Source organism: Heterocephalus glaber, unplaced genomic scaffold (assembly GCF_053883595.1).
Source record: "Heterocephalus glaber isolate CG9 unplaced genomic scaffold, H.glaber_assembly_v1.0 deba00001479, whole genome shotgun sequence".
Lineage (NCBI taxonomy): Eukaryota > Metazoa > Chordata > Mammalia > Rodentia > Bathyergidae > Heterocephalus > Heterocephalus glaber.
In genome coordinates, this window is record NW_028258316.1 from 190,138 (window position 1) to 207,704 (window position 17,567).

The following is a 17,567-nucleotide window of genomic DNA, read 5'->3' on the forward strand; positions in this document are numbered from 1 at the left end:
AGGGCCCTAGAGCCTCCAAGACCATCCAGTGAGCAAATATTGCAGCACAGCCAATCCCACCTTGAATGTGAAGGCATCCTGCCGAGCTCAGCGTGAGAGGAACCTGCACTGCTTTAATGGGTTGAGCCCTAGGGCTCCTCTAGACCCTGCTCTGGGGAGGACTATGTCCTTATAAACCCTCATCAAGGCAAGGAGAGCTCTGAAGAAGTCTCTGGAGTGGGGTCCGGGTTTGGCCTGGCCATGGACTCTGCTACTGTCCCATACCACCCATGATCTGCTCCTAGGAACCTTACGCAGCAATGGAGATGTTGGCGGCAGACATGGGGCTGACTTCAGCAACTTCTTTGGCTTTCTGCAGGGCAAGCTTCTGATTGGCTGCTTCTTCCATCTCCTCTTCATCCTGTTTGAAATACAGAAACAGCTGTCCCTTCAGAGTGCTAGGACCACTGCATCCTGTCAGCTCTTGCTCCGAGGGTCTCTGTGCCCCTCCTTCCCTCTGTACCATGAAGCCAGGCAGCCAGCTACCATGCGGATATGGATTCCCTATGACCCACCAGACCAACCCTCTCTGGTACCTATAAGGGCTCCTGTCCTATGACTGTGGCTCAAGAGTGATGGTTCCAAAGTGTGACCATTAATTGTGATGTCAACTTTATTGGATTAAAAATTATTAATCCATAGGGATTAGTAAAGCACACTTCTGGGTATGTCTAGGTAGGTCATAAGGTGTGACCTTGGTGTGAAGGTGTGACACGTGGTTCCTGGCTCCTTTCTCAGGCACTGTTCCCCTGCTCTGCTTCCTGACCACCATGAACTAAATATCTTTGCTCTGTCTTGAAGTCAGCCAATGTGGACTGAATACCCTAAATTATAGGCCAAATTAAACCTCTCCTCTAAATTGTGGGTGTAAGGTATTATGTCTCAGCAGTAAGGAAGTTAATACAGAAAATTGGTACCAGAGAAGTGGGGTCATTCCTGTGACTATTCCTATGAGGTTCTGAAGTCTTTGGAACTAGTCTGTAGGAGCAGTTTGAAAAGTTTAGAGGCATGAGCTAGAGAATTTCTAGAATGCTGCAAGGAGAGCCTGATGGATAATTCTCATCAGAGCTCCGAAGACCAGAACGTCAACAGGGATGTGACACAGTAAAGGCCAGATTCAGGAGGTTTCAGTTGGGAACAAGACTTCATTTGCAATTGGACTAGAGACCACACATGTTACACTCTGGCAAAAAAACAAAAAACAACAACAAAAAAACTGTTTACATTTTGCCCATATCTCAAGACTGCCTGAGACTGAGATAAAGGGCAGTGGACTTAATGATCTGATGTAAGAAATTTAAAGCAGCCCAACATTCAGGCTGTGGTGTGGGTACTGCTGGCTACTTTTAGCCAGATTTATAGTGAGGATTAGGAGCAAAAAGCAAACCACAAAAATTTGAAAAGCTTAACTTTTAGCTCAACAGGAACCACTTGCAAAGTTGAGACCAAAGATAGTGTGGTTACTGAAGAGATTAGTATGATTAAAAAGAAACCAGGGCAGGGAATTTAGCTCAGTGATTCTATCACCTGCCTTGCAAGTGCAAGATCCCAAGTTCAATCCCCGGTACCAAAAAAACAGAACAAAACAAAATAAACTAAAAAGAAACCAGGGCCGGGATTTAGCTCAGTGGTTTCACTGCCTGCTGTACCAGCACAAGGACCTGAGTTCGATCCCCAGTACCAAAAAAAAAAAAAAAAAAAAAGAAACCAGATACTTTGTACAGGGACAATAAGAAAGATACCTTGAGGGCATCTCAGGAATCATCAAGACTCAACCCATCAGAGGTTCAAATGTGCGAGAGTATAATAATACACTCATCTGTGAAGCCCCTGGGTCCCTTACTCAAGAAGGGCCGCCTGAGGAACTGGTTCCCTGGATTCATTTCGTCATGCGCAGCCATCCAGGCACTGCCTGCACTGGTGGAAGATCTTGGCATTGTCTACATGATGCTGGTTTTACTGGCATACAGAATGCAGGGCTGTGTGAGTCAGAGAGTCTTCCACCCAGATTTCAAAGGAAGGCCTGGGGGGCCAGGCAAGGTACTCCTGAGAGATAGGTACTTGGAGCTGTGGGAATAAAGCAAAAGATGTAGTGGAGACCTCAGAAAGTCAGGAGCTAGCCCAAGAAAGAAGACATGTGGGCTGCAACAAGCAAGGTCACGGGGGTAGGGATAAGGCTGTGAAAATCACATCTCACTACCATGTGTCCTAGATGACAGGCATGATGCTACAGGACTTAATGTTTGCCCTGATGGGTTTTGGTCTTGCTTTGGTCCAATTCTTTTCTCTCTATTCCTCCTTTTGGAATAGGAATGTTTACCCTGGGCCACTATACTTTAGAATTATGTAAAGTGGTTTTTTGTTTTTAAGCAGAGGCTCACAACTAAGAGTGTGCCTTTAGTCTCAGAAGAAACTTGGACTTGGACTTTTGAATTATGCAGAGACTGCTGAGATTTTGGGGAAGAGATTATTATATTTTCATTTATCACTAAGATAACTATAAAATATTAGGTGGAATTATTAACTTATTACTACTGTGCTCATTTGGCATTTAAGTATATTTTAAGGAGCTATGTTTGAGTATCAAGTTGACAAGGGATGGATTGTAACCATCAATCATGACATATGTCATTTTCATTGGATTGAAAGGCCTGGGGGATCGCTTCTCGGCCTTTTGGCTAAAATCAAGTGTAAAAAGCCGAGGGGATTAGTAAAGCACACTTCCAAGTATGTCTGGGTGGGTTATGGAGATGCAACCTTGAGTGCTAAGTATGGCCTCAGGTGCTGTTCCCCTTGTCTGCTTCCAAGCTGCAATGAACTAAGCATCTTTGTCTACCATGCCCTTCTGCCATGTTTCTGCATCACCAGCCGAGCATGGACGAAATCTCCTAAAAGCATGACCCAAATTAAACCTCTCCTCCTTTAATTTGTGGGTGTCACATATCGTGCCTCAGCAATGAGAAAGTTCACTACTAAAGTTCCTGCTTCATATCTTCTCCACTATGTCATCTTCCAGATGCTCACAAGCTAGTGACCCACATCTGTGCTTGCACCTTGACTTCATCCCTAAGCTTCTGCCTCAGGTACCAAGCTATTAATTAACCTGATGTTTCTACCTGTCTATACCATGCAGTTCAGACTTAATGGTAAAATATAAATCTGCCCCTCCTTTCATCCCACCTGCCTCCCCCAGGAGTACTTGTCCTACTTGAGCAATGCTGACTTCCCTACAGAGCTAGGAGGGAGGGCTGGTTCTGCCCAACACTGTCCCCAGGGCTTTTACCAGGAGCACTCCAGTGGGGGAACACACAATCTTTGGGATTTTCTGCCTGGACTCATGAGATCACACCTTTCCAACCAACCCCAGCTATGGCTGTAAAGCTCCACATGGCTCTCTGCCCCCAGGGATGGACATATGCTTATGTGTGTGCAGGCACCTCTGCCTTCTGCCTGGGAAGAATGGACATCTGGACAGACTGTCTGACTCTGACCCCAAGTCATAACCAACATGCTGTACTTCTGGGCTCTGGATCAGCAGCTCTGGGTTGAGTTCATGGCCTAAAAGGGGCCATCTGAACTGCTGGGACCATGACGGCTTCCACAAAACCCCCAAGCCCAGGCCTACCTGGTTTCCCTGGAAACTGGCATTCCTAACATCCCCCCAAAATATCCATGAATCTGCTCTTAGAGGCACAATAATGGCAAAAATTAAATCCCCTGATAGCTTTCTGAAAAGTTCTGTCATAGAGAAGAGATCCTCAGGTTTTAGGCCCAGCAAGAAGACAAAGCTAGTCTACACAGACCACTCCCAGCAAGGCCCTCCTCAAAGGCCTAGAACCACTCCTGGTTAACAGCCCTCTAGGGCATGGGCACCCTAATCACTTCAAGGACTATTCTAGAGTCACCTAAAAGGTCTACAAAGGAGTCAACTTAAGTTTATTCCCACTTCACAAAATAAAGAATACTGTATTTATGGAAATACAGTGGTACCTCTGTTCACGAATGCTTTTGTTTACAAACAATTTGGTTTGCAAACAGAAATGTTTGGCAAAATTTTGTTTTTGTTTGCAAACTCTTCATCAGGTGACAAACACAACCATGGCCATCTTTTCCACACAAACATAAACATGGCCATCTTTTCCAAAATCATACAACAAATTAAGTTCGCGAACTGAGGTACCACTATAAAGGAAGGGAAAGGTCATGCCCTACACTCTGGGGTTCTTGGTCAGCTGAGCAAGCTCGATGGCCAGAGAGACAGGCCTCCATTAGTCCCACTTGCAAGGTGGAGGAATCCCTAAGTCAGAGCCAATCACAGAAGGTATATGTGGCCAGGTCCTTGAGGAAATCGCTTCCACTGCACATCCTCACCCACAGGAGAGCTTGAAAATACTGGGAGGGTTGGAACTCAAGCTCACCTTGCCCTGGGACAACTGATTATCTGATCATCAATGCTGCCAAGCACCTCAAGTTCATGTGGTCCCAGAAAACCTGACATCTATGGATACACAGATACATGGATTCCCCAGCCAAGGCAGCCCAGGGCCTGGAACACTGAGACAATAAGACTAAGCCTTGCCCCAAGTTAATGACAGCAACAGGCAGGCCAGTGGTACTGCAGAACCACAGCACAGGCCTGAGGCTACCCTGGGTGGCCAGCCACCGCGGTGTCCAAGGCCGTGAGGCAAGGATGACCAGGTAGGGGGCCATGTCAACTGAAGGGAAACCACAGAGGGAAACGTGTAATCACATCCCCCACTGGGCTCTAGGAGGAGAGACAAATACTGAATGGCACCTGCTGGGCACTGCCTGGAGAGGCCATCCTGCTGTGGCACAGATGCGCTGAGACAGAGTACCAGCTGCTCTTCCAGGCTCCAGCCATGCCCAGAATCTGAGGCAGCACTGCAGGTGTCCCCTCACTGCCCTTTAGGGTCTCCAGAGCAGGACCTTCCTGAGGGCCCACCTCACACACCTCATCTTTAGGGGATCCTTCCCTGACACCACACGCTTGCTCTGATGGGAGCATCTTGTGGCCTTCACTCCTGAGGCTGGGACAGCCCTCCCCAGTCTGAACCCCTCCTTCCTGTCCAGCCTTCTCCCCAGGCCACAGCTGCTCTGGGAACCTGTCCGTTAGTCTGCCTTCTTAGCCCACGTTCCCACAGCTAAAACATGAGCCCAGACTAACTTCCAACTGCTCAGACCGCAAGACACTCCTTGAACAACAGTTACATGGAGCCATAACCAGAACCTCCCCCATGACTTTGCAGCCTCATCCAGAGTGACCTGAACTAACTCCCATCCTCTCCTGACACCCAGGCTGCAAGTGGCATCCCTACCTACCTTGGTCAGTTCCTGGGCGTTGGCAAGGTTGTCCACAGCTATGGCCAGGAAGACATTCAGCAGGGTATCTGGTTGGCTCCAGTTAAGGAAGGAAGCCCTCAGCTCCAAAACCATCCCACAGAGTCACATCCCCCAGGGCTCCCATTTCCCCAGATCACAACGCTACTCCAGCCTGCTTCCCTTGGCACCACCAGCCCCTCAGACCCCTGCTGTCCCCAGATACCCCCCTAACCAAGCCCCAGCTCTCTCTCTCCCCCCCCCCCAAGCCCCATCTATCCCCTCCTCTGTTCAGTTTCATACCACCCAATCTCCCCTAAGAGCCACATGGACCTTTCCCCATCTAGCTCTTCAGGGCTGACATCAAGGTTGTGTTGGGTCAATCTGTCTTTAGAGAGCACAGGTTCTGCCTGCCTGTCCTTACCTCTCCCATTTTCTGGTCAGCATGAAAAGCCTTGCAACAAATATCTGTTTTCACAGGCTCTGGCTGGGGCTCCAACACCTCCCCAGGCAGACAGTCAGTACACAAACCTACCTATGCCGACCCAGACCACAGTGACTACCCTGCTCCCGTCCTAGGTGGTTCCCAGATGCCTTCCAGTCTCATCTTCCCCTTTCCTTTCACATCAAATTCCTACAAGGACTCTTGGGCGCCCCTCCCTCGAGGAGCTCTCCTGAACAATACCAGTGCTAGAAGGTATAGAGCAGCCCAAACACCCAGCATTGTATTTACCCTGACCTGACCCCAGGAACCCCGAGGCAAGAGGCTGCCACTACCCCCGTCAGTCAGCAACAAGGAAGCCAAAGCACAAAAGTAAATGACCTGCCCCAGGTCCCAGCACAGCACAGGTCCTCTGCAAATCTCTCCAGGGAAGGCCCTCACTCTTCTTATCTCGAGTCACCAAAGTGTCTTGCAAAAGGCATCTTCCTCCCATCACGGGGTGCTGCCTCTGGCCAGAGCTCATCGCTCTGCTGAGTATTTCTGTAGGACCGTCCCCTATGCTGACAGCAGCCCTCCCTACTGTGACCACCACTGGTCCCACCAGACTACAGCCACAAGGCCTGCCCTCCTAGGTCATCTCATCATTTCAGGGGTCTCAACCTTGGCACAACTGGCACACTGGGCTGGACAGGCATGGCAGGACGTGGAACAGCACCCCCGACCTACTTGATGCTTGTAGTCCCAGTCCTAACAACCAAAAATGTCTCATGTATGAAGAGCTTGATCTCCAATGAAGCAATGTTCAGAATGCTAGGCACAACCATGGACTGCTCAGAGGCCCTTCCATGCCGAGGACTAAGGGCTATGCCCTAGGAGCCCAGCCAAAGGGACACACAAGTGTAGCAGAAGCCACCCTGACTGGACTGGGAATGGACACATGGCAGGTGACATGTCTGGCCTGAGTGCTGGGATCCTACTGAGGCAAGCCACTACTTTTCCGGGACAGCAGTATCTCCTGGACACCACCGTCCCCTGCTGAGGCTAACACTGCAGCCGCCTCCCTCTGCCAACCACAGCGGCCTGCACTGGCCCAGGCTCACACATCTCCAAAGCAAATGCTGTCCCCCAAGTTCCAGCCCCTTCTGAGTCCTCACACTCAGTCATGTGAGGCCAGACCCCCATCCTGGGGCCCAGGACCTGAGCTGTCACCTACAGGACGCCTTTGCAGAGGCAGGAGTTCCTGGTGGGGTAAGACAGGGAGTCAGGAGAGAGAAAGCAAGAGACAGAAACAGGAGGAGCAAAGTTGGAGGGATAGGTGGTCACCAGGACAGTGAGAGAGATGAGGTGAGGAGTACACAAGAAGGAGAGAGATGCTCGGAGCAGGCAGGTTGGCTGCGACAACTCACAAGACATTTATCCCAGCTCAGGTCTTTCTGAGGTGCTTTAGGAGGTTCTACCACAGAAGTTCTCCGCACAGAGGACCCAGCCTAGCAGCACAGTAGCCCCTGGGAGCCTGGTAGAAGGCATACTCCGAGGTCCTGCCAGATCTGACACAGAGCTACACCCCCAGAGTGGCCTCCTGGGCCTGCATTCCTACATGCGTTTGTAGCAACCACCTTTGCATCTGGCTCTCCTGGCTGAACCCTACCCTGCATCACGAACCCTGTGGATTCCGTCTTCTGGATTCTCCTGGGCCCCAACACATTCCCACATGGCCTCTGCATGAAGCAGAGCTCACTGCCAGCTGCTGTGTGTGCCTGGCCCTGCACATGGTCCTCCAGCACCAGGCTGTAGACAAAGCCCTCCGCAGCCCTCCATGGGAGTCTTTCCGCATCTCTCTGCCAGGGGTGGTTTTCAGCAGGAGGAGATTTCTGACAGCAGGGTGCCAAAATTCTATCAAATCAGAAGGGTAGGAAGCCCTGCTGCCTTTGGCCTTCCAAGTTTCCCACCTTTTTGTGGGCCCCAGAAGGCTGCTAGAGTGTTTCCTAAGCCAACATCTGCCATGTGTACTGCCTCTAGATCTGTCACTTGGGCTAACCTTGGGGACCTTGCATCTGCATTTAGCTCTAAGAACATACAACTGACAAGTCCCTCCCCTTCCTTGTCCTCCTGAGGGAGCCAAGGGGTAGCCATAAGAAGTGTCCTGTTGAAGTGGGGCACAAAGTCTTTGTAAGTGGGGGGGGGGGGTGCAGGGGTTGAATGGAGGGCAGGGGAATGGGAGGAAAAATGGAGGTGGACCACCTCCACCCCAGCTCCCCAGAAGGATACAGTTTCCAAACAGCGTCAGGACGATGAAGTAAAAGGAGGAGAACATGCCTTTGCTGACCCCACCTTGCGATTCGATCCCATGATACATCACTGCATTCCAGTCCTCTCCTGTCAGGATCTGCAGGAGAACACCACAGGGCACACCTGCACGCACTGCACACAGTGCATGTGCACACACCCAGGGGCAGATCGGGGCATACCACATTAGGGCACACTCAAGGGTCTTTAGATGAAGGTGGTTCCAAAGGTCTAGGCAGCCTAGGATCTTGCAGAAAAATGTCCGAAAGCACATTTGGGACACATACCGACCTGGGTCAGGTTAAGAGACAATGTACTCTAGGTTTTCAGCAAAATTGGGAAGCTCCAAGAGAGGTGAGCAAGGCCAGCAAGGAGGCAATGCTATTGCTGTGAAAGGAGTTGAGGGCAGAGAGGGGCACGAGCTGCTAAGGGACACATGATGGCCTTCACTCTCCCAGGCCCTGCCACCAGGCCTTGTGGCTTCATCCTCACAGCCTGGTTATATACAAAAGTACAGGGGATAACACCTGTCCACCAAAGTAGAGACTTAACATTTTGTCACAACTGCATGGCTCCTGTTGCCCACAACCATCGCCATGGGGAGCCGCAATCACAGATCCACAATCCTGCAGCAGGCCACACACATTGTTCACAGAGCAGCTGTGTGCGCGGCATGCACAGGAAGGCATCAGCCACACGCTGTTCCTCCACCTGATGTTCTCACTCTGGACTCCACTTTGAAGTTCACGTGTCAAAACACATAAACCTGCTCACTCGTACAAGTATCAACAGAGCTTTCCTCCCTTTATTCATCCACTTTTCATCCTGACGGCACTGTCAGGTTTTCGCCGTTGTCTCTCCTCTGCACCTGTCAGAAGTCTCTCTCACAGACTGCGGGGCAGTAGGCCATTCACACCTTTGACTTGCAGGTGTTTCCCAAGGTGGTTGTGCCAGTCACACCCTACCCCACCGGAGCAGGCGGGAAAGTCTCCTCACACCCTCGTGCCACTATGGCACTGAGTTACTTGCTTATATCTTTAGCCTTTCCTACTACATTATCTGTCTTGTCCTTCTGAAATGTGAAAGTTTCCCATACATTCTATCAGCTAATTCCTTCTTGGTTAATTGCTGACACTGGAAATGTCCTCCCCGACTCTGGGTGTTTCCATTATCTTTTAATGGTGTCTGCTGATACACAGAAATTTTAATGGAATCAAATTCCTTCCTCATTTCCTTTATGGTTTGCATCTTCATCTTCTTTAAAATAATCTTCCCTATCTGGAGTTAATAACAATGGCCTCGTGTGTGTGTGCTAAGATTTTAGGTTTCCTTCAATTTAGGACTTAATCCAATGAGAATCAATTTCAATACTGATGTAAGGTAGGAATCCAGTTTCGTGTTTTTCTTCACAGATACCAAATTGTCCCCACCGTCTGCAATGACAGCACTTGAGTTTTCTGTGTGCACACATAATGCACTTGTGAACGGTGATTTTTTTTTTCTTCTTCATTCTGAAAATCTTGATTTCGTTTTTCCTTATTCTACAGTACTAAGACCACTTACACTAATGTGATCTGCTACCAGTTTTTATTTGGAAGGAGTGTTGGTTTTTTTCTTTAGAAAAAAAAAATTTCCAGGCATGTTAAAGACGCACAAAGCAGAGCACATAATGAACCCACACGTTCCTCACCAGCTTCGGCAACTGCCAGGCTGCCAGGCTCATGGTACTCTGCTTTTCTTGGAGTTTTCTTCCACAATCTGGCAACGGGATGAGCTAAATTTCTGATCTTACATTCTGCGAAGCGCTGTAGAATTCATTACACAGACAGCTGCTGACCATATCTGGACTTGATTCCTGGTTTTACCTCTGGACCCCTTCATCTTTGCCTGTGACAGCCATCTGCATTTCTCTTTTCTGATCTTGTTCTCATTCAGTTTTCCATGCCCAAGTTACTCGAGCGAGTAGTCTGTAGAAAACTGGAATACCTTCTTAAATATATAGCAGAATTCACTTTTCAAACTGTCTGGACTTGTTAGCTTGGGTAGGAATTATTAGTTACTCAACTTCTGAAGTGGTCATTTCTTCTTGGAGTCATGTACTTTTCTTTTAAATTATACGCTTAACTGTGTAAGTGTTCACAGTGCTTTCACTGGCTGGGGCGGGGTTATGTGAAGTGTCTGTCCTCCCCTCACTTGGAACCGTAGTTCTCTGGACTCAGCAGGCTGAGACTGGACTCCAATACTTCCATTACCTTCTGCCATCTATTGTTCACGAGAAGTCTGCTATCAGACTAGATGTCCTTCTTTTATAGATCTTTCTTTTATAGAGCTTTTAGAGTCTTCACTTTGCCACAGTGCTGCTAGTCTGGACTTACTCTGTTACCCTTGCTTGGCCTCTGCAAGGACACTGGGGGGTCCCTCTTGCTCGCTCCCTCCCTCTCCCTCTTCCCCTCTCTCCCTTTTCGGTCCTTTGGATCTAAGGCAAGGCCTCATTCATGCTAGGCAAGAGCTCTACCACTGAGCCCCAGCCCTACCCCACTCCTGAAGCTCCCGCCCCGTCCATCCCCGACATCCGATCCTCTCTCCATACTGCCGTGTGCTGGGCTCTTCACATATTCCAACTGTGGTTCCTCCCTCCCTAGGATCACGTCCAGGGTGTAGTCCATCTTTTTCTTTAAGTTGAATAGCTGTATTTTTCACTTCCAGGATTTCTGCTCAGTTCCTTTTCGGTTGAACCTATTCTTTGTCTTTTCCCACAATTTGGGGTTTGCGTGGCTCTTCCTTTGCCTCTTGGAGGACCACATGCATACTCAGCTCACAGTCCCTGCCCTTGTTCTGCCATCCTTTTTCTCCGGAATAACTTCACCTTCTGACCACGGGTGCTGCTGGTCCTCTCCTAGGGCGTCAGTGTTTAGCAAAGTTTTTGTTCGTAGGTCACCTTGCACAAAGCGGATGTTTTTCTCCCTCCTCTCTCGTCCTCTCTGTCACCGTGCCTGGCCCACTTCAGAAGCGGGGACTCCCTTCCTGGTCCAGCTCAGGCCTCTGGTCTAGGGGCCCCCTGTGGAGATAATGGCCTGCCCTGGCCCAGTGCTGTCCTGGTCCTGCCGTCTTTCTGGCAGCCTCCAGCTCTCCCTCTCTGTCCTCGGCAGAAGGGCCTGGCGTCTTCCCCAGAGCTTAGAGTGGCCAAGCCACATTCATAGTCCTCTGAGGTTGTGGGTCTCCCATGCCCAGCCCACCGGCCTCTTGCCAGATACAGTCCAGTGTCTGTGCCTCTGCCCTCTCTACCATCTACGGACTCTGCTCCTTTTAGGAAGGCCTGGTCACAGGGCCCTCTGAGGGAAGGGCACCTTTCCTCATGACTGTGGCTCAGACCTCTGCTGGCAACAGACACAGAAAGCACCATCTAACTGCCAGCCTGTCAGCCCCCCACCCTGAAGTCTCCTCTGACTGCTGTGGGCAAGGCCTATTCACCGGGCCTACACAGCCCTCCCGACCTGGCCCAGAGCCTGGAGCCACCTGTGGCCATACCATACATCGTGCTCCTCCTAATTCCCTGGCCTGTTTGTTGCCTGGGCAGCCTGATCCCGCCCCCATGAAGAAGAGCCCTTCCCATCCCAGGTGGACCACACTCCTCAGGACAGCCTGTGGTCGGTGCCACCCTACTTTGTCTCCACTGAAGCCCTGGATTCTGGAGGTCATTAGCCTGTGAGCAACACAGAGCAGCCCACGCCTCAGTGAGAGAAGGGAGAACAGTGAGCTGAAAGGGGCTGCCTGCACTTAGGGAACCAAGGAGGAGGGAAGAGGCAGCGTTGCCGGAGGGTGAGGCAGAGAGGAAGGAGGGCCAGGCACAGCCCCAGGTCCTCACAGGCCGGCGGAGACATTCACCTGGGAGAGCTGGCTCTGTGTGCCCGTGACCAAGTGGATGGACGCAGGGCTCCCAGCAAGAGGGCCGTGAGGGAGCAGACGTGAGAAGGGGCAGTCGTGAACATCACTGGGACCAATCGCCTGGTCTGGCCCAGTCTGCCTGTGGGAGAGACCCCTCCCTCTCTGAGAGAGTGGAAGGCAAAGGCCACTCCTCACACCTGGGCACCTGCAGCCTGTGGGGCCTCCCTAAGGGGCTCCATGGGCAGAACAACAGCCACCCAACCCCACCATCCACATAGGCACCATGGGACAGGAACACAGCGTTACCCGACCGGCACGACCAGTCCTGGCAGCACCTGTAAAGGAGACGGTGCCTACACAAGAGTCCTAGAAGGGGGCCATCCAAAAGGCCAGAGGTTACTGAGCCAAGAAGGTCTCTACCATGCAGAAAAGGGGCCCAAGCTGGGCCTCCCAGTGTTGTGGTGAGCACGTTTCTCAGTCGAAAGAGAACAGAGGCGCCACTGGGCCTACGCATTACTGGAGAAGTTGAGAACGCTGAATGCTCCCAGTGGACAAAAGACAAGTGATTCCAGGTGCCTGGGGCTAAGAAATGCCCCGGTGGCTTGAAGCCTTGTCCCCAGAGAGCTATACCTACTCCTCGGGGCATCATCAGCGTACCCAGCTTCCCCCGTCCAGGCTCAGGCTCATATCTGCTTTGTGGAAGGTTCTGCGTATCTGGGTTGTGCTGAGCAGCTAAGGACGGGCTGGCAGGGGAGAGGAAAGCCAAGGAGACACGGCCCTCACCTGGAAGACAGTGAGGATGGCAGCGGGAAAGGTGTCAAAGTTGGTTGTTGGAGTCTCATCTTTAAAGTTGAACCTGGAAAAACAGGAAGCCTTGGGAAGAGGCAGTCCCACCAGAAGCAAGAACTACACTTGGCGACAATGTGCTGTCACGGGCTGCAGGTGGGTGGCTTTCTCAGCATCACCAGCCTCTTCAAGGGCCTTCAGGAAGGGAAGGCAGAAAAGAGGCCTGGGGCACCATCTTCTGTGAGCTCTGCCTCCCCAGTGGGACTGGTCCTATCCTCCCCCACCTCGACCCACTTACTGTCCCCCAAAGAGCTGCATCCCAAGCAGAGCAAAGACCACGATGAACAAGAAGAGCAGGAACAGGAGGCTGATGATGGACTTCATGGAGTTGAGCAGAGACACCACCAGGTTCCGCAGGGAGTTCCAGTACCTGCCGGGCAGCAGTGTGGTTGGAGCCCTGGGCTGTGCCCAGATGTAACCATGTTCCTCCAGACTCTCTGCAGCCATCCACCTCTGTGGCCTTCCAAGGCCTAAGACATACGTGCGTGTGTGCGTGCGTGCATGCGTGCATGCGTGTGTCTGAGCGTCTCTCTGGAGTCCCATGCCCGTCACCAGGGCTGCTCAGCCTGAGGCCCAAGGGACGACAGACAAAGCAGGTAGGCAGGCAGCGCTGCACTAACCCTCACACTCCATAACCTGCTCCTGATCCTCTCTGGCAGAATGATGCCACTGCCCTTTCAGTAGGCAGACACAGACTTCACCCTCAGCCCTCCTCCTCTACTCCCTAGTGCCCAATCAGCCACCAAGAGGACCCGGCACCACATGAAATGCAGACTGTCTGTCCTCAGCCTACCAGAGAGGCTGACTGCTTCCCTCAGCTCAGGTCTGCCACATGCCGCGATGGAGCGCGCCTCTCACTAAGGACTAGGACATCGGGCACAGGAAGTGGCACCACGCAATTCCATCTCCCTGGCATCCATAAGCCCCGCCCTTCTACCCACCCCAAAGTGCCACTGGCTCCTCCTGTCTGCCGATGCCACACTGCTGTGTGATGGCTGCAACCACTGTCCCCAGCCTCTGGGGACTCTTCCCAGGAGCCCGCTGACCAGACATCCAGAGCTACCCAGCTCCCCCGGAGACATTCCCCTAGCCTTTGTGCCTGGCACATCCTGTCCAACAGCCCTGGAATAGAGGGGTAGAGGGACAGACGGTGGTCCGACTGGGGATCCCTGGGCCCAGGTGGCACCCTTCTCTGCAGCATCCACATCAGAGGCCCAGCTGTGCTCTATATCCTATTACAAGGGGCCTGAGGGTTGGTGGAAGCAGTAGTAGAAGACTTGGAAAAGGGATCCTGCCTTCTCCTGGGTTGGCAGGAGCCAGCCTGCCTCAGAGCAAGGGTCACCAACCTCCTGGCAGGGAACACAGGCCTGAGGTTAAGAAACAGGTGGCCCCTGGCCGGAGATGTAGCTCAGTGGCTCTGTGCCAGCCTGGTGACCGCAATGTCCTGAGTTCGATCCCCAGTTCTAGGGGGAAAAGCGGGGCACAGGGATGTAGCTCAGTGGTACAGCACTTGCTCAGCAAGCATGAGGCCCTGAGTTTGATTCCCGGTGCAGAAAAAAAAGTGCCCCCTGTGGTCACTTCCTTTATACCTATCAGCGGCAAGGAGAAAGCAGTGGAGGCCTGAGGACTGGCCCCAGAAAATGCTCAGCGTACATCTGTGGATCAAACTGAATTGAACTCTGCCTCAACCTTTTCTTCATTCATTCTTCCATGTACCTTCAGATGATTTGGGGTTTGGATTTAAAATGAAAAGACCAACAGAACATTAATCTACCAGGAGAGGCCACCTGTGAGCCCAGGTCCTGCTTGGGCTCAGTGCTGAGACCACTGGACCTCAGGGGCCCCAGATGCTAGGCTCAGCTGCCAAGGACACCCTTCAGAGATCCTCCAAAACTCAGGACAAGCCGGTCCTGCAGCCTGGCCACGGTAAGACAGGCTGAGCAGTCTCTGCTACTGCTAAGACACAGTGGAGTGGGTCTTTCTCTCATCCCCATGCAGTTCTGACAGTGAGGGGCAGGGTCTGAGCTCAGGTCCCCATCACTAACTGCATCACACCACCTCCTTAAACCTCATCTCCGCATAGGCAAAGGGAGCAAGCACTTGCAGGGTCAAAGACTCCAGTGAGACTGGGCTGAAAACAGTCTTGTCACTGTCGTCACCATGCAGGCTTAGAGTCAGCCAGGAGGATGCGGGGCTGCAACAGCAGCCATGTGGGCACTGGGCTGGCTCTGGCAAGGTCAGGGGCTGAGGCCTCACTCTACCTGCAGGTAACAGGGGCTTGGGATTTAGCTCAGTGATGCTGCCACCTGCCTTGCAAGCGCAAGGTCCTGAGTTCGATCCCCGGTACCAAAAACAAGCAAAAAAAACTACTGGGCAGGATAGCAAAAGGACTTCCATCTGAGAACTCCTCTACCAACTATAAAATAAGTTCCCTTAGAAGGCTAGGAAGACAGGACTGTTGGTTTCAAGAGAGGGGACGGTGGGGAATTATGGGGAGCCACATAATAAGAGAACTAGGAAGCAAGCCACCAACACTGGGGCCAATGGAGAGCGACCCTGAGGACACACCTGGCCCCAACAAGATTTGTTAGAATGGTGCCTGAGCACATGCTATTTTTAACCAACACCTACAGTTAAACCAATGAGCAACAGAAAGAGCTTCCAGGTACCCTGATTCCTGGACCTGTGTTGCTACTCTCACATCCCCTCCCTCCCTCCCAGAAGTACACAGATGACATACTTTGTGACTTTGAAGATCCTCAGCAACCGGAGTGCCCGCAGCACGCTGATCCCAAAGGAGGTTCCTGGCTTGATGGCAGCCCACACCACTTCAAAAATGCTCCCCACGATGACCTGCAATGAGGATGATGTCAGCCTTAGGGAATACATCTGTATCTGTACATGTATTCATGCACACGGTGCACCAACGGGTACCTGTGCGTGTCCTGTGTGTATGCACCTGCACGGCTGCATCCCTCTGTAAGCTGCCTCCAGGTGCAGCCCTTGTTGCTTAAGACAAAGGTGAGAGGAAAGAGGTACACTGAAGAAAGCGTTATTCAACAAGAAAAAGTGAGAATGTGCAGTTCTAAAAATGCTCCGTCTCTCCAGATATAAATGATGCCAACATTAAGAAATGGCATGGCCTTAACGATGAAGCCAAACGCAAGACCGGGACGTCTGTTTAGATCAAAGGCAGTGCCTGAGAGCAGTGCTCAGTGACACCTCTAGGCACATGATGGCACGTTCCTCTAGACCCAAAGAGATGGACTGGCCTCCCGGCTGTGGTCCAGAGGCGCAGGCCCTCCAGAACCAGAGGGTGGGTGCTGATCAGTATCATCTCAGCAGGAAACTCAGCAGATCAGTTTAGCTCAAAGAGCTGTGGGAACGGCTTCTGTCCAACAGACTGAAGCCCAAGCCGGTTCGCAACATACCACAAAGATATTCTCAAATACCAAAATATCCTTAACAGACATATATGTAGAAACATCACCAGCCTGGACTGAAAGGAACCAGGACAACACAAAACAAAAATAAATTTCTGGATTCCCCAAATCCTACTGTCAGAAATAGACTGAGAAAGCTATTTATCTGAAAGGAGGGACTACTTTTCATGAACAGGGAGGCCCTGAGGGAGCACGAGGCCAGAACAGCTACGCACTGATCACCCACACTCATCCAGCTGGGTTCAGAACGGCTATGGCCAGTGGCTCTCTTAGCTAGCCACTGGCCCCTTACTGAACAGGACGTCTATGGCAGCCCTCTCAGGTCTGTCTCCACTGGGTCCTGGATGCAGAAGCTGACAACCTGTCAAGTTTCACAGGGCGACAGATAAGAGGAAGTGCAAACACTGCACTTGGGGAGCCACACTCATGATGTCTAGAGTGCATCTATGGCACTTCGGCTATACATGGTGCCTGGACCACACCTGCAGCACCCAGACCACACCCTCAGCACCTCAACCACATCTACAGCACCCAGACCACACCCATGGTGCCCCTGACATACCTGGACCACACTCATGAGGCTTTAACTACATCCATAGCAACTCAACCATACCCATGGTGCCTGGACCACACCCAAGGCACCCGGACCGCACTTGGACTTGATCGAGATGAGATTTTACACTCTGAGCCGATGTTTCAACAGGGCGAGACTCTGAGGAGCAGGGATAGCTGAGTGCATCTTACACTGGTATGGGTGAGAATTACTAGGCCAGCCTATGGTAGGCAGACTGAGACAGTCCTCGTGACCATCAGCTGTGGGCTGCGCCTCCTGACAAGAAGAACTCAGCAAAGCTGATGGGATACCTCTTCAAGTTTAGGCAGCTTCTATTTGGTTCCTCCCCATCCACTCACCCCCTGCTCCCACTGCCTTAGATCACAAGTTGCCATGCTGTGAAAACGTGCAGGGAGCTTACAAAGAGGTCTTGTGACCCAGACAAAGCATGCTAGCAACCATGTGAGTAGCTGAAGAGCAAAGTCTCCAATGCCGAGTAAGTCTTGGAGTGACTGCAACTTTTCAACTGGCTGGGGGCCTTAAGGGGAACCTGGGCCAGAGGTACCCAGTTAAGCCACACATGAATTCCTGATCCACAGAGATGTGTGAGAATAGGTTTCAGTGGTTTAAAATTGGTACATTTTAGAATCATTTGTCAGCTATGTGTAGACTGTCCCAGGTCCTGTGATCTAGTCAGCTGGGATCAGAAGATTCACACACCCAAAAGGCTCACATG

General features: G+C 51.5%; 1 protein-coding gene across 6 annotated transcripts in view; it reads right to left on the bottom strand.

Moving 5' to 3' along the window:
* The window catches only part of Cacna1b (calcium voltage-gated channel subunit alpha1 B), a 201,372-nt gene that overhangs the window by 120,154 nt on the left and 63,651 nt on the right, over positions 1-17,567 (bottom strand). For all 6 annotated transcript variants that reach the window (XM_087182900.1, XM_087182902.1, XM_087182899.1 and 3 more), the window contains exons 13-19: positions 15,576-15,688; positions 13,074-13,205; positions 12,773-12,845; positions 11,990-12,151; positions 8,087-8,204; positions 5,380-5,447; positions 294-400 (exon numbers count right to left, since the gene is read on the bottom strand). In XM_087182900.1, coding sequence (XP_087039026.1) covers positions 294-400; positions 5,380-5,447; positions 8,087-8,204; positions 11,990-12,151; positions 12,773-12,845; positions 13,074-13,205; positions 15,576-15,688 — 773 coding nt within the window. The remainder of the gene's footprint in view (positions 1-293; positions 401-5,379; positions 5,448-8,086; positions 8,205-11,989; positions 12,152-12,772; positions 12,846-13,073; positions 13,206-15,575; positions 15,689-17,567) is intronic.